The 17,747-nt window shown below is 37.5% G+C and overlaps 1 protein-coding gene across 2 annotated transcripts in view; it reads left to right on the forward strand.

Annotated features, from left to right (window-relative positions):
- TSPAN12 (tetraspanin 12) overlaps window positions 1-17,481 on the forward strand; it is a 45,202-nt gene extending 27,721 nt beyond the window's left edge. For both annotated transcript variants that reach the window (XM_048959133.1, XM_048959139.1), the window contains exons 5-8: window positions 2,466-2,540; window positions 6,883-6,990; window positions 10,100-10,243; window positions 15,886-17,481. In XM_048959133.1, coding sequence (XP_048815090.1) covers window positions 2,466-2,540; window positions 6,883-6,990; window positions 10,100-10,243; window positions 15,886-16,191 — 633 coding nt within the window. In that variant the 3' untranslated portion in view covers window positions 16,192-17,481. The remainder of the gene's footprint in view (window positions 1-2,465; window positions 2,541-6,882; window positions 6,991-10,099; window positions 10,244-15,885) is intronic.
- The last annotated feature ends 266 nt before the right edge of the window (window positions 17,482-17,747 follow it).

Consider the following 17,747-nt stretch of genomic DNA (forward strand, 5'->3'; position numbering starts at 1 on the left):
AGCTGAATATGAGCCAGCTGTGTGCCCATGTGGCCAAGGGCAGCGGCATCCTGGCTTGTATCGGGAATGGTGTGGTGAGCAGGACTAGGGAAGTCATCCTGTCCCTGCACTCGGCAATGGTGAGGCCTCACCTCGAGTACTGTGTTCAGTTTTGGGCACCTCAGTACAGAAAGGACAGTGTGGTACTGGAGCAGGTCCAAAGAAGGGCAACAAGGCTTGTGAAATGCTTGGAGAATATGGCCTATGAGGAGAGACTGGAGAAACTGGGGCTGTTTAGTGGGGGAAAAGGAGGCTGAGGGGAGACCTTATTGCTCTCTTCCAATATCTGAAATGTGCTTGCAGCGAGAGTGGGATTGTTCTCTTCTCACTGGTGACAGGTGACAGAGCAAGGGGAAATGGCCTCAAATTGTGCCAGGGTAAGTTTAGGTCGGATATCAGGAAATACTTCTTCGTACAAAGGGTTGTAAAGCACTGGAATAGGCTCCCCAGGGAGATGGTTGAGTCACCATCCCTGAATGTGTTTAAAAACCATTTGGATGTGGTGCTGAGGGACATGATTTAGTGGAGGGTTGTTAGGGTAGTATGGTTAGGTTGTGGTTGCGGTTGGATTTGATGATCTTGAACATCTTTTTCCAACCTGAGTGATTCTATGATTCCATGATTGACTAAAAGCTCAAATACATGTACATATAATTTTTTAAGAAAGCATTATTACATGATGTGGCTCAAACTTTTTTGTCTTCTGAATCTTTAGAGGATGGACGTAATAGTTGATGAAGGCATACACTGGAGCTCTGCTTGTGCTTGTAGTGTTGATTTGTAAATATGCATGATTGTGTTATTCAATTCTAAGAGCTATGAAAATGCAGAGTAACGTGGCAGAGCATGGTAAAACAGGATTTCTTCTTTCAACACCATCTCCTTTGCAGGTGGAGGATTTGAATGTAAGATTGTTTTGAAAATTCACATGAATATTTTTGCATAAACGATTTATTTGCTTCTACCAACCTAATTCAGGTAGTTAGATTTCACTGGCAAGTAGAAGTAAAGTTAAGACACTATTCCAGAATTACATAGCTCCAAATTGGGTGAAAGAAAAAGATCCTAGTAGATGACTGTTAGATCCTAACACTTGTGGATTTATGTTCTCCATTTTAAGTAATACAGCATATTGACCTTTTAATAGGGAAATAAAAAAAAACACCACAATAATACTTAAGCTCAGTAAATATTTGTGGTTTGGGTTTTTTTTATGCTTTCCTAAATATATTCCATGATGAAATGACGCGTACCCTACTAAAGAAATTACATTCTATTCTGCTTTATATTTTGATGGTACTTCATGGTGTACGTGTACTAATTCCATACCTCTCAAAAATGATGATGAGGGAGCTAACATGGGACACTGGAACTTCTAGAGCCCTCTGTTTGAAGTCTCTACGCTTCTGTCTCTACTCTGAGCAAAATAATAGAGGAGAGAGAGAGAAACCTAGTAAAAGTGTAAATTAGAAACAATATTAATATTCAGTCTCAACAATATTAATATTCAGTCTCATCAGATAAATTTAAAATCATAGGTGCTTTTTTTATTGTTTAAATTTTAAGTAAAACCAAGACTAATGAATACCTGTGCACTGAGTACAAGTGGGAACTCCGTCCAGTGACATGGAAGAAAGCTTGGAGGTGAAAATGAATGGGGCCTTTAAATGAAAGATGTGTGACGAGTTACTCTTAGGAAAGGTCTTTGTTTCCATGCTACTTCACCCTTCAGTTCAGAAGGGCTTTCTTAATGCTATATAAAAAGTCAATCTTATTCCACTTTTCTTAACTGTTTTTAACAAGACCTGTACAGCTTCTTCATTTATAGAAATGTTTTCTATTTTTAAACAGTTCAGGGGTTAGATCTTGGAATAGACAAAAAAAATGTCAATCCATGTTAATAACTGTTAGCACATTTATGCCTGATCTCAAGTTAATTTGTTAAGTTACTTTATTAGGAATATAGTTTCAAGAACCGTTTTTTTCTGTCTTGTCAATCTTTTTTATTTTATTTCCTTCCTTTTTGGCTAGGAACATTGCTTAAATAGGTAAAACTGGAAAAAAAGTTTTTTACATATATGTAAGGAAATAAGATTATCCTCTTTGTGACTGTTTCGTCATAGTGTGCCATGATAGCTAGCCAGCGTGTTTTTAAACAACAAGAAAATGAGTTTGTTTTCCCATGGTAATATTGCATATGCTTCATGTTTAAGTCAGTAAGAAAAATTGCATTATTTAAATGTTTAGAAAGTTTATGTCATGAATCTTTAATATGTATTTTGATCACAAAAAATATTTTTCAGATTTCATCTCTGCAATCATGTGAAATATTAGTGATGTTTTGAGTTTGTTTTTGTTTTTAATATTTAGGTCTTTTTTCAAAGTTAACCTGAATTTCTAAACTGAGGCCATTCTGTTTTCTGCAGTACTTTGGAAGCTTGCTTGTAATATTCTGTGTTGAACTGGCCTGTGGTGTTTGGACATATGAGCAGGAAATAACGGTGAGTCAGAAAAGGAGGCTGCATTTTTTCAGTGGAAGAAAACAAAAGATTTCCATTAGCTAGCTGTTTTCTAATTACTGTAATATTTATCTTTCTTCATTCTACTGACCACCTAAGTTTCTATTTCCATGTGATTGGTTTTGTTTTGTTTTGTTTTTTTCTTAAACAGTGAATCCTTCTGCGAATGCACATCTATCTAGAAGGTCCTTCCTGGGTTTCGTGATGTGCTCTATGTATTTGAGAACCAAATCCCAAAGCCCCTGATTTACTTAAGAACTGTATCTTTTAATTAACTCTTGCTTAGATGAGTTGTCATTGAAACCAGTGGAAATTTTAAGGATTAGATATGAACTTCAGTTTTAAAGATAAGTATTTTGAGAAGGGGATGTGAGAATTTGTAGGTCTTTGGTTCCAAAAACTTCTTCATGTTTTAAAGAGCTGTAACGCAGTGTACTATACTGCAAGCAGACAATGTGTTCAAGGACTTGCTACCTTCTGAAATTTTTGCACTGCCTCCACAAGCTATAAATGCCAGTTTTAAGCTAAACATGTCTTAGCTATAAAACACACTTCCATAAACTCATGAAGAGGCTTTAATCTGTGTCTAGTTTTTGTAGCTGTACCTGTCTCTAGTTTTCAAACTGAAGACTTGTAACCATCATGCAAGAAAATGGGTAGGTGTTGAGCAAAAACTGAAACAAAATGTTATTATGCTGGTTGTTTTTGTACCTTTTTTTCTTGTATTCATTTTGTACATTTGGATGAGTAGAATAATGAGTATTTTTCTCCGAGCTGCCCAAAATATGCCCAACAGACTGGTCTTCTCAGCAGTGTGTAGCATTACATTGCAGTAAGTTGGGAGGTAGCATTCTGGTACTTACACGCTACTAAGGAATTTCTGACACATCTGAAGTTTGAAGTTACGTGGCAGTATTTTAAATATGAATTCATTCCCTTGCTATACAGATCTTAACAGGATGCTCTAATGTAATAATGATTGAGGCTTTTACTTTTAATGATTGAGTCTCTTTACTTTAAATGTTAGCCCTTAATGATGTATTTTAAAACTGGAAATCTAGATGGAAGGCATGCTTCCTCTTACGAGTACAGCTGCCCTCTCCAGAGCTTTGTTAAAGATTACTGTTATAACTAGCATCTTTTTAAAGAAAGCTAGTCAGTAGAAGATGCCTGAAATAACCTTCAGTGCACCAGTATGTACCTTTACTGTTCAGAAAACCTAAAGTTATGGGTTTTAGTGTAGCCTCCAAGCTTTCAGTTGTCTGCTATGCTATTGAAACCTCAACCCAGAACATTGTAATAAAAGCCCAGTTAAGCTTACTGTATATGTCAAGGCACTGCTCATAAATAATGTGATGCTGCTTTCAGAAAAACCTTTCCCTCAGCCCTTCTCCCCAAGAAAGCAGTACTGAGGTCAGTGTTTTCACCTTTGGTAGTGGACACAGTGAACCCGGTTATTCCATACTTTTCCAGGTCTTCCTCTCTCTCCAAAGAGAGTGTGAACATTGAACATGCGAATATAACCAAAAATTCAGAACAGAAAGTTCAGAAATTGCTTTTCCTTTTCTCTTCTTCCTTCCTTTTATGCCTTTCCTCTTTACCCTCTGAAACCTTTTGCTGTGTTTTCTCTTTCCATCTGATTATCTTTCCTTCTTGTTTTTTGTAACACTGGTTCTTCTTGTGTAATGAGGTGGGCCAGACTCAGGTTTCCTGCTGCTCACATGCAGAAGAAATTTGGTGGCTTGGAAGAGCACAGCAGTTTCTCAGTGATTTTTTTCATACCTGTTCATGTCATTTCCCTGGAGCATGCTTTCTTTTACATTCCTGTACTACACGGAGATAAGAAGAGTCCCTTGTATCCCAGAGGAGTGACTTATTGGCATGTTGATTTCAGCATAGCATGAAGTCTCAATAATCTCTTGTGGATTTCAGAGAATCAGTTAGCATTAGTATAGGTGGGTGTGTGATGTTGTCAAAATGTCAGTGAGGAATAGCCACATCTGCTTATCCAAAATGGTCTTTCTTTGGCATGTGGTCAAGACTGCTCTAAGAGCTCTTACATAAACAATTTTCCTTCCAACTTAGGATAGCTCTCAGCATGAAGCATGCCTTATGACTGATTTTCCCACCCACAAAATTGAAGGCCAGTATGGGTTCTCAACTTACTTGGGCATTGGTCAAGCCTTGATACTCATTTAGAAAAATAATAATGAACAAGCAGATGTGAACAGCAAACTGAGCTTTGTAGAACTGATGCTAAATCAAAGCCAATATCTCTAATTTCTCTTTATCTACACGCTGCATGAAGGTAGTGGTGGACAAATCAAACAAATGGTATACAGTCAAACAAATGAATCTCAAGATTCTGAATTATTATGCAGTACTGCACACATGAGTTGCCAGAAAACTATTTAATAGATACATTGAAGGCCCTAGTTTGACATTTTGACGTTGTGGTAGCAGTCAAACACATGATTTCCAGTGTCTCTCCTTAGTTCCAGAATTCAAATTGCCTTCCTGCAGTGGGTTTTAGATTGCTTTGTTTTTAATTTTCTTCTCTCACTTTTGGATTTTTTTTTCCCCATTTCTTATTGTTTTCATAAAGAAGTTGAACGCCTTGTGTTACATGCGTAATCTTGGACTGTATTCAACTCAAATAAGATAATAAAATAGCCTAGCAAATATTAACTCAATTGCAGTGATATCAAATACTATCCAAAGAAAGCAGAGTACTGATTTCCATTGCAGTGTAAAAAGAAATTCATCGAGTACAAAAGTAAATTATTATAGTGACCAGTATAAATGTTTGCAATGGAAATATTCTGTGATACTCTTTTCGTAAGTATTTTTAGTAATGTATTGCTAATGTATTTTTTTTTTTATGTGGACAATTGTGAGTTCAAAGCTTTATAGCATAAGAAATAAAAATTTTGCAAATCGAATTGTGTTAAATTTCTGGGTTATTGTTGTGATTTGACCTGGCAGGTGGCTAAGTACCACACAGTCATTTGCTCACTTCTCCCCTTTTCAATATATTTGTATTCAAAACTGTAGCATAATTTAATAGTTCTCAAATGCTCTTATTTGGTTTATGGGGTCTGTCAGCCACTGAGTGTTCCTGTATTTCTGTAGAGCACCTGGCATAACAAGGTCTGGGCTTCTTGGGAAGCGTTCTGATTTTTTTTTTTCTCCTCAGGTTGCATTATTATTAACAGAGTGCTGTTACTGTTTGCTCCAAATTGAACCGCAGACCTCAGTCATAGCCACTAGAATAGCTTGGCTCCTCAGCCATCCAAATGAAAGCCCATATTGCAATTGTGATTACTTTCACCGTGACTACTATGGCTAATGGGAACAAGGTACTACTCAACATGAGTGGTATGCGTGCCTGGAAGAGCGCTACAAAGTCTTCAGCTCTGTATTTTAGTCTCGCAAACTGAAATTTATGGTGCTTGAATAGAAGCCTGTTTCTTACCTTGCATCTTAACTGCACTCCATATCCAATGACAGAACACTTATTTGCTTTATTTCTGACAAATTGCCTGTTTGGGATCACCAGCTGAGAAGAGAGCACCAGCTCCTCACTTCTAAGTAGTCAGATTTTAAAAAGCATTTTAAGAATTCTTTTAGAGGCAAAGATTTACAAGGGCATGTGAGAAGAAAAGTTTCACAGGCCCTCATTGTGTGGTGGACTTCAGTCAAAGCCTGAAAGCCGCTGGCAATGCTCTGTGGGTAAAATTCATCTAAATTAATTGCATATATTTAGAAGATAGACATTTAAATCTGAGTTTGCCACCTTAGACAGTGAGTTAGATCTGAGACTTCAAGGGACACTACTTCTGCCTAGAGTAAAATATTTGTCTTGAGATAAATTGTGCTGGACAGCTGCCTGTTTCTTCCTACTGACTAAGATGATAGTAGAGGTAACTAAATTGGGGCAGATGAATTCTGTCCCTGATGACTGTGTTGGAGCTTGCTTCAAATTTTATGCCAGATAACATCTGGAAATTATATAGTCAGACTTTGTGCACTCAATCTCTCTGAATCTCTCTGAAACACAACAGCTTCTTCTCCACGATATACTATACTAACAGCAAAAGATACAAATATCTGTTTCCTGCTGTTGTAATAAAGGCTTGTAAAGATTCAGTGTTGCATAAATTGAAGCATTTATTTACATGTTTTATTTAATTACAAAGTTATTTTGGTCATTGCACTTGAAAGACCACAGAATAGATGGAAGTTCTGTGTTTGGAGCCAGAAGCGCAATTGAGCCATTCATCAGTTTTCTGTTGTGCCAATCTCTGTTCTTTATTTGCTTCAGGCTCCAGTACAGTGGTCTGATATGATCACTCTGAAAGCCAGGATGACCAACTATGGCCTACCTAGGTACCAGTGGCTGACACACGCTTGGAATTTCTTTCAGAGGGAGGTAAGAAGACAGTTAATTTGTGACAGAATACACACCTAGTAATTATTATTTATCTTCTAAAAGAAAAGGTTTGATTTTTTTTTAAGTGAGTACAACAACGCAAGTTGAATAAAAACATGTAGTGATAGTGTCTTTTACGTCACTTGGTATCCAGCTTCTGAAATTTTGTAGGCCCTAAAGACACTATTATATATTTTTTACAATTTGATTTCCCATTTTCTTAGAAATTACATGTATTATTCACAGGACATGCTGTAGCTTTACCTAATGCAGGTAAGTGGTTATAGATTTCCTTGTGTTTAAGTTCAGTATGTTTTAAAGGCCTGCCACACACACACACACAAAAAAAGACTACTGTTAGTACTGGAATAGTGGACTGTCATGACAACCCAAACAGCTTATTTCTGTTCAGTCACACATTTAATTCTTAATATCATCAGAGTACAAGTCAAGTACAAGTCAGAGGAGTCAGAATGCCTATCTAGTTACTGTACATAATCGTGAGGCCTAATTAAAAATAATACTTAAAAGATATTAACATTCTGTTTGCACATGCAAAAAATAAGAATGTTGCTAAATTCAGTTAAATTGCTAGCACTGTCTTCTCTTTTGCCAGTAATATTGGTACACCAACACCTTTTAGGGTTATTGCAAACATTAAAAATATGGTATATATAGAATTGAAATTCTTCAGGTAAAGTATGCTATTGTAATATTAAACAGTCTTCCTGTATGCTCTTTTAGCTTCCTCTCATGGAGCAGCCATGTCCAAGATATGTGGTTACCTGCAATTGAGCAGGGAAGGAAGTTTGTTAAAAGCTGCCAGCACTGTCTCTTTGGCTGAGGTCAGAGAAAGGGATCAGAACTTTTATTTTGTTTGACCAATGGTGGGTTAAAACAAACCACACCAAAAAGCTGCCTTGTTTATTCACTGGTTTGCCTGATAGCCTACTAAAATTCAGGACTATTTTTAAAGAACAAAGTATTATGTTGCAAAAACATGAAATTTCCTGAGGTAAAAGCCATTAACTCCAAATTCAACTCACATGCAGGAAGAGAACTCTTTAAATGCCTGTCATTGTGCTGCCTTAGTGAATTGTTGAAATCTATCATTGTAGCACAGATTTCCTGTTTATTTAAACATTTCCTGGCTGCATTTGGTTAGTCTATATTTATATTAAAACCTGAAAGAAAAAATGAGGACTTCACGAGTTTAACATCCCTACCCCCATCCCCTGCCCTGGTTATTCAAGTGCTATGTCAAAGAATAATCCTTCATATGCAGGTAGGGTGTTTATGTACCTGGGGTACTGCATCTTGCTTTAAATGTGTAGGTTTGTTAAATAAAAAGCTGCTTTTTATGCTTCTGGTTGCTGTAGTGTCATCATAACAGCTGGTTTTGAAGTGAATGCTAGTATTAAAGCTTCTGCTTCTTTGCCAAGAAGCTGTGCCTTAATTCTTCTGGGGGAGAAGAACTGGTTTTAGAAGTTAAATTCCCTTTGTTCCATCTGTGAGAAGAGGAATGATTCTGAGAAAGTTTGAAGTGGTCTGGAAAGGCTCCTCCACCACTCCTAATGAACTGATGAAGTCTAATTTTTGTTTTGTTTATTCATAAGTCAGATACTGAATGTGTGAGCATGATATATCTTTTATGCTTGAATGATCACACTGCATGAGGTCCTTCTCTAGTCACCATTATAATTAGAGTTATAAAGAATCAGCTCTGATAGTCTCTGTCTTTTTTCTTCTGCACCTTTTTCCTATCTGAGAAAGATGGGAATTGTATTTTCCCACCCACACCACCATCACCTCCCTTACTGGTCTAATATCGGTTTTACCTATGCTAAGGAAGATAGGAAGAGGGTTATTTCAAGTCAGGAAGGAAGAACTGTCAGAGGAAAAAAGAGATTTAAGAATAAGAGAGTGTTCAGTGAGGTCCTCTTTACAGTTGCAGTGAGGAGACAAAGCCTGAGCTTTCATTTAACAAGTCCTGTGTTGGAATTCAGGGAGGATTTTGACTGACTAAAGAACTGATAAAACAGACACTGAAGCTGTGGTAAAAGTCAGAAAAGGGAAGAAGTGAGATTTGTAAAAGGACTGGTGTGCAAGCATCGTGTCTGGGCACTGATCTGTTTGATTGTGACTGAGAAGTGAAGTAATATACAGGAGTCTGACTTTGAGGTGGGAAAATATTGATTGTGTGGCTTATTACCAGGTGACAAAGTGCAAATAAAGAAGAGGTGAGGAGGACATTCAGACAGACAGCACCATTTTGTTTCTCCAGCAAGCCGTTTTCTCAGTTGTATCAACTCCCTATCTGATGCCAAAAAAACAATCTGATACAGCTGCTTCAGCCATTTTTTATGTGAATGCAGCTGGGAATGTGGTAGGCCAGTCATTTGGCTTTAAATCTCCTGGTGTGCTTTTCAGAGAAGATGACAGGTTGTTAGTCCTGGTGGTTTTTTATAGCCAATTATGGCTCATCTGCTTTACAGCCAGAGTCCCCTTTTATGCTTGATTCTGTTGCAGTGTTTATTTTAGTGTGATACCCTCTTCTTCTGTTTTTCCTTTCAGTATTTGTGATTTCTGTACTTTTTTTTTCTTTCTCCCCCTTTTTATATCTTTTTTCAGATAAAATCTTCTGTATGTTTTTTCTCATCTGTTTTTCAACAAATATGTCCCTAGCTGTAGCCTGGCAGGAATTGTCCTTACTACAAAAACCTTAGTAATGTTTTCTTACAATGTACATTGGCCACAGATGTCATTGTTCATTGCAGTCATTCTTTGGCATGAAATTATCATATGTAAATAGCAAAACGCAGTAGGACAATTTCTGTGAAATGTCCTTATAGGGAACGGTAGGGTTGTAAAGGACAACAGTATCACTGGCTGTTTCTAAGATGCACAATGGTAACTTCATTATTTCTTTCACACCATTTTTCTGTCAAAGTACAAAGGAGGAACACATAAGGAAGTTCTTGTGCATATTTTGGTCCTATTTAAATATTTCAAAAGATTTCAGTAGGAATTTATTTAGCTTGCTTGATGAATTACTTTTATGAAGAAGTAGCATCATTATTGCTGATCTTGGCTAATCCTTCCTTTACAGTTTAAATGTTGTGGGGTGGTGTACTTCACAGACTGGCTGGAAATGACAGAGATGGACTGGCCGCCTGACTCCTGTTGTGTCAGAGAGTTCCCAGGATGCTCTAAGCAGGCACATCATGAGGATCTCAGTGACCTTTATCAGGAGGTAAGATTTAAAATGAGGATTTTTCAGAAAGCTTTATGCATTCTTCTGATGCTCTTGTTTGTCAAACTTACCTTATGCAGTACAGCAGAATGGTTTTTTTGTACCAATTCTTCTGTGTCAGAAAATACATGGGATATTTCTCAGCACTTTTAAAATCCTTTCTGTTATAGGAAAACTCAACAAACTCTCTTAAAAATCTACAGTAAGATGAGGGAAAAAAACCTGGCAGTTTCTCTGTCTGTATTAAGAGAAAACACTGCTACAAGATCCTTAATGTAGTGAATGGAAACGTCAGTTCTCTAGTTTAGTGAATAAACTCTAGCTATTGGTAATGATAAAACCTGGAGGAAGATGATCTACGTGCCTACCAGACTGCAAGAATATATGACCTAATGGGTTAACTTTCTCATAAAACAATTACAGTCTTACTGTAATTGAAGAAGTTGCTGCCCAACTTCTGGGTAATGAGAGAGAAGACAAACTGAATGCAAATGTTCAGACTGACTCAGGCATATCAACATGCAGTTTGGTGGTAGTCCAGCACTCTTCACTTATTCTTTGGGTGCCACCAGTGTAGCTTACGTAATTCCTGTGCCAAAGATGTTGTGAGATCATTTTCTTTCTTTAACTCGAGAATGGAAGATGAATGGCAGTGCACAAGTCAGCTCTTTTGGGTGTAAAATTGAGAATGAGTCCTCAAACCTGCCTGGAACAGCATGCTTATTTTTTCCTGCAAAACCTGAATAGAGATTAATAGTAGGACAAGCCCAGTCTTTGAAGATGGACTTCTGTGATGTTGACAAAGTTACCATTCATGATTTTTTCCAAGAAGTTGCTGACCACATAGTTCAACTTTTGAATGTATAATATAGTAATTGGCCAGTTTTGGAAAGAAGAGATGCTAGCTGTGAGGAAGGAAGAAGAGATTATTCTATACAGATCATTCAGGTCCTGAAATCATCCAGCATGTTTCAAACTGCCAAACATTAAAGCTGTTAGATTCAATGTGAAGTCCTACAGTAAAAAAACGCCTACAGAAAGAGAATCAGAGATTCAGTAGAAGTAAAATGACAATGAGTTCATCGCAATCAAATAGTTACCAGGATCTGAGGAGATGTGTGAAGATTTATAGTGAAAGATGATACTGTGGAGTCATTTTAGTATTTCAAGAAACCAAAGTTTGCTTTGTTTCCTGTGATGGATAAAACTGTATTGTTGCATCTGTGCTATAATTTTCTGCCAGGGTTTCTGAGCTTTTTGTGGTCTAAATTGAAGTCCTTTAAAGTAAAATTCTTGAAGGAAGAAAGGTGGCCTACTTCTAGTTCTGCCCGAGAGTATTTCTGACCACAGTTGTGTTTCTGCTGATGGATTTTGAAAGGTATTTTTAAAAAATGCTACTCTTCTTAAACTGTTTTTATTCTGATAAACTTCACCTTTGTGAAGTAAACTCCACCTTTAAGTTCTTTACAGAGAGAGTGGTGAGGTGCTGGAACAGGCTGCCCAGGGAGGTGTGGAAGCCCCATCCCCAGAGGTGTTCAAGGCCAGGTTGGATGGGGCCCTGGGCAGCCTGGTCTGGTATTAAATGTGGAGGTTGGTGGTCCTGCCTGTGGCAGGGGGATTGGAGATTCATGATCCTTGAGATCCCTTCCAACCCAGGCCATTCTGTGATTCTGTGATTCTTTTTAATTCATAGAAGAAACTGACCTTAGTTGTGAGGGAAGTGCATGAGAGCGTAGCCTGGAAGGTTCAATTTGTCTGAGGGCAAGAGGATGTGTACTAGTTTTGTGATAAGAAACTGTAGCTTAAATAAAACAATTGGTAGAAGTTGATATCTTCAGAAAAAAACTCAAAATTGCATGTTTTCTAGCATAATTTTGTGTTTGCTCAAAATTCAAATATATAACAGGTCTGTTGAACATGCTACTGATGATTTCTCTGTTTTCTTTTGCTCTGAGAAGTGGCTTATTTAAGATCTGGTCATTATTCTATTGGTGTTACGGTGTTTCAGTAAATCATAAAAACATGCTTTGTGTCCATTTTAACACTGAAAATATCAAATAATCTTTAGAGTAAACATGAATCAGGCCTTTAATCTGTAGCTCTGTAGGAGTTTGCAACTAATATTCCTCTGAATGTTCACTACAAAATTTTATGGTATTCTTGAGGTGTAAACAAGAGTTTTGAGCTTAGTGACAGACTTTGGCTTCTGCCTAATGAAATATATTTATGTAATCTTTAATTCCAGACTACCAACTATGAATGTGTTGTGTAAGCAGAAATAAAATGCACGCGTGTGAGGATAATGGGTGACTGGATATTTCTCAGTTTTGAAGATGATTTTGAACATGTGTTAGAGCAGAACTGTAACAACATCATTAAATGGAGGGAGACAGTCTATCTGGATTAAGTATAATTTGTCTCAGTTATGTGTCTGTTCTGCAGGAGATGCCAGCGTTAATGTTATTGCTGTTTGTTAATGGATGTCTCCTCTAGGCAACAAATGAACTGAATTTGAATATTGCTGTGGTTGAACATTTTTAAACTGCGACCAGCTTGTACCTTAATCCTTTAGAGTTATCAAAGTATTAAAATGCAGCCAGTTTCTCTGTAATTAAAAACAAATTTGGAAACTAACATAATTACAGCACTCTTTTATCCTTGAAAAAAAGACAAAAGACACGAGCATGATGAATTTTGTTCTTCATCGGTCACATAGCTTTTGCTACACTTTTTTTCTTTACAGATTTCAAAGAATCCAAGTCATCTCCTTGTTCTGTGCCTAAACTGTGTTAATTGAAATAAAAAAAAACAATCAAAAATGAACTGTAGAAAGACATTCAGATCCTTTATCTTAGGTACAATTATTATGTAGTACATATATCCAAACTGAGAATCTGTTGACTGCAATGTGAATTTTGTGTTTCAGGCAAGAATCAGATCTTTCACCAAAAAAATTAATGACTGCAGCATTTGAAACAACTGGCTTTTGGGAGTCAGTGTGATTGAAAAATATTAATTACCACATGCTGTCTTCAGATTCTGTCACTTTGATCAATTGCTTTCTTTTCATAGAAAAACTATAAGATGGATATAAACACAAAATTGTTGAGATAGTTTTAGGAGATCTTCTGCTGGGACTAATCCCTCCTTAGTGTTATCCTATCATGACTATTGTCGTGATTAATTATTACTCTGATATTTTTCCCTTGCTGGCTGTATTCCATTTCTGTACTTTGAAGTCCTGTAAGGTTTACCACGGGCCAGAATAGCTAAGGGCTCACTCTTCAGATTTTTATTCTTTTTAAGGCCCTGGCTTTTCTGATCAGCAAATAGCATAGCTTGTTTGCACTGTTGTTCAGTAGTCCTCAGAGCCAGTGTCTTTGTGGATCACTGCTGACTTCGAAGGCCTTAAGAGACTTCTCAAAGCCCTGTGCAGTAACTGTTGGCCCCATTAGCAAATTGGAGTGTGTACTGATGGTTTGAAAAGAGCTGAGCAGTGAAAGAGCAATTATTCTAAATTTCTGTTTCTTGGAAACATCAATTTGTGGTCTTTAAAGCTCATTTTTATTCTTCAGAATTTTCTGTGTAAATAATTATTACTCTGTAAATAATTGCTTTGGATTTGCAACTGCCCAGCAGTAGGGAAAGGAGGTGGGTTTGACCATCTTCCCAATGGATTGTGAAGATGGTAAGATCTTTGGACCTCCCTGTTTGAGTTCGTGCAGAGTGGATGGTTGTAGCCACTCTAACAAAACAAAGCAAGGCAGTAATGCAGCACGGTGACTTTAAAGCTCAAATGTCTGCAGAGTCTCAATGGGAATAAGTCAGCAAGACAGGTGTTGGTACTTGCTACATCTAGCATGGACAGATAGTAATATAATAGTTATATACTGGCATCTGGTGGGTTGGGCTTAATGGATTACATTAAAGGGGCTACCTCAGGCTGGCAGCCATTCTCTAGTGGGGCTCTCCAGGGCTCAGTTTTAGTGCTAGTTCTCTTTAATGTTTTCATCAGTAACTTCGATGCAGGACTCAAATATGTACATAGTAAGTTTGCAGAGGACACTAAACTATGAGGAGCCATTGATTCCCTTGAGGGCACAAACTAGAAGACTGGGCAGTATCAAACCACATGAAATTTAACAAGAACAAGCACTAGATTCTGTACCTGGGACAGGGCAGCCCTGGACATATGTACAGAATAGTGAACGAGAGGCTGGAGAGCAGACTTGCCAAGAGGGAATCTGTGGGATCTGGCTGGCAGCAAGTTGAACATGAGCCACAGTGTGCCATGGCAGCCAAAAGGGCCAACTGCATCCTGGAGTGCACCAGGCCCAGCACGGCCACTGGGTGAGGGGAGGCTTGTCCTGCTCTGCGCTGTGTGGCCTCACCTCCTGCACCAGGTGCAGGTTTGGGGCACCACAGTATGAGAAGGATATAGTGTAAAGAAGGGCTGCAAAGATGAGGAAGGGTCTAGATGGCAAGATGTATGAACTCCGTTGGTTTGCTCAGCACAGAGCAGAGGAGCTGAGGGGAGGCCTGATGGCAGCTGCAGCTCCTCACAGGGAGCGGAGGGCAGCGCTGAGCTCTGCTCTGTGTGACAGCGACCCGGCCCGAGGGAACGGCATGGAGCTGTGCCAGGGGAGGGCAGCTGGGGGTTAGGAAAAGTTCTTCATCAGTGGGTGGTTGGGCACTGGAACAGGCTGCCCAGGGCTGTGTGCACAGCACCAAGCTGCTGGAGTTCAAGAAGCATTTGGACAGTGCTCTCAGACATAGGGGGTGAATTTTGGGTGGTCCTGTGTAGAGCTAGGATTTGGACTTGATGATCCTTGTGGATATTCTACAGTGTATGGGTTCATTTTGAACTGGCAAATTTCTCTATTTCTCTGTCAGTGTCCACAATACTGGCTTCATTGTTTCTTCCTGTTCACAATGACTTGATGTTAATATGCCTTTTTTCTATCCTCTGGCCCTCTCCCCCCCAAGAAAAAACAACAACAAACAAACAGACTTTTCAAAGACGTAGTAAAACTATTGTGTTTTAAGCAGCAGTAGCTGTAAGTTGCTTGATCCTGTACAAGGCAAGATAAAACTGGCTGTTGGTATAAAACTGTCACAAAAATAGTGGAAATTTCTACGTTCATATTGGAAATAATACCAGACAATTTTTAGTGCATAGTCTGCAAATATGGGAGACTGCCAAAGTGTAACTAGAAGGAATAATGGCACATGTATATGGTATTATTACTACTCAGTATTAGTGATGATTAACAGCATGTAATTGCTTTTAAAATTTGTTGAAACCCCTCAAGTTTCTTTAAAAAAAAAAAAAAAAAAAAAAAAAAAAGACAGTTGATAAGAACTCAGATAAACTTTGAATGATTTTTGAATTGAAAAGTAGTACAGATCTCTAGGAGTTTGCTATATGCAGTAAATTCTCAGTGTATGAGAAAACTGAAGTATGGCATCGTGGAATTGTGGAATTGATTAAAAAGTAGGTGAAATAGTTTTCAAAGTGTTGTTTGGAGAAATTGAATTTTGGGGAGCCAGAATAAGCCAATACTAGGTAAGGTGAGTTAAGCCTTGGGGACTGCAAGCCAAATAATATTGACTAATCCTTTATATCTTTTTTTGTTTCATAGGGATGCGGTAAAAAAATGTACACTTTTTTGAGGGGGACGAAGCAATTGCAAGTACTGAGATTTCTTGGAATCTCTATCGGAGTAACACAGATTCTGGCTATGATCCTCACAATTACTTTACTGTGGGCTCTGTACTATGACAGAAGAGATCCTGGGGCAGATCAAATAATGTCTCTGAAGAATGATACCTCACAGCAACTGTCATGCCATTCTATGGAGCTACTGAAACCAAGCCTGACAGGAATCTTTGAACATACATCCATGGCAAACAGCTTTAATACACACTTTGAAATGGAAGAATTGTAGAATTGTAGGTGATACAATTAATCTAAAAAGTTACCAGGGTTTTAATTGTTTTTTTTGTTTTAATTTTTTATTCTGTTCCATTAATTGTACAAAATAGACCAGTCTTCCTATGCTTCCAAAACCATGGTTGATTAATGATTGATAAAGAGCCCTCTGTAGTAAGACAAATACGCAAGTGTCTGCCTTTCAGCCTCTTAGAAGAGCCATGAAACAGAATTGTTTTTGTTTTCTTGTTGTTGTTGTTGTTTGTTTTCTTTTTAAGGCATTCATTCACTGGGCACAGTAACAGTAACTTACTGTTACAAGATGTGTAAAATACTGATTCATTCACGCATAGATAGACAGAACCTCTGAGGAAGCATCAAGATATTTGTCTTCTGAGGAGATGATTGTGCTTTGGACAAACAAAATGTGACATTACTGAAATTGACTTTTTGCATTTTTAATAAGCCATTTAGAAAACGTGTTAAAATAATCAGGGATCTATGTATATATAATTGTGTGTTCTTGTGTGTGCACGGATGACGGAATTATAATTCAAGTAAATACTTGGATTAAAAAAATTGCAAGTCTGTAAAAAGGACAAGATTTTCTTTTTCTAACAAAACCTTTATCTTAGCTATTATTGTCAAAGATGCTCTAAAGCTTATATTTTTATGTAACTATGTGACTAATTTTTAAATTTAAATGTGTTAAAGAGGGATTAAAAGCAAAAATATGATTCTGGACAATAGACTTTAATTTTCTGAGTGCTACAGAATTCTCGTTTAAAACATTTTGTTCTGTGAACTACTTCTTAGTAAAAAGAAGAAACCTAAGCATTCTTTCCAAAATGGGAATCAATATGGAGTAGCAAGTTTTTATAAATAAATCTGTTATCCTGTCTGTGATTCCCATGGAGATGGAAACAAAAGACTGCAAGGAAAATGCTTACAATTCTGGATGCTATTGCAATAATTGTAAAAGTGCATAAGGAGAAATTATACTTTGGCTTGTACTGCATTAAGAGATCTCTAGTGGCTTAAGATGCCAACTGGAAACAACATTAAAATGTATTTATTGAGGTGGGGAAAGTGCATTTTACTGTATTTTTATGAACAATGTTTATTTCATAGGATTATTTTTACATTCGGCCACGCTCCTGAAATATATATTTGTTCCACTGAGTACAGTAGTTTGTGGCAAATGGGTTTTTACATACTGCATTTTAGAAATACTTGCTTTGTTTTTGAAATTTGTAAAAGAAAAGGAAATATAGGTGTGATTTGATAGACAATAAAACTACTATTGTCTTAAATTCCATAATGGCTTTTTTATTTTGAAGACATAGAGTGTGAGTGCTTTGGTGACATTTGGGAAGGTTCTCCTGCTAATGTGATTTAATTTGATGCATCTTTACCATTCCACTTATTCTGTCATGGAGAAACTGAACTGTGAATTTCAGCGGCTTTTTTATTGCTTCTACGAAAGCTTCCAAGGGATGGTGAAATTAAGCTCTTCAGTTGTGTGGGATGTTTGTTTTTCAGCAGTCCACCTGTGGGTGTAATTACTTCACA

Source organism: Lagopus muta, chromosome 1 (genome assembly GCF_023343835.1).
Source record: "Lagopus muta isolate bLagMut1 chromosome 1, bLagMut1 primary, whole genome shotgun sequence".
In the NCBI taxonomy this organism is placed as follows: domain Eukaryota; kingdom Metazoa; phylum Chordata; class Aves; order Galliformes; family Phasianidae; genus Lagopus; species Lagopus muta.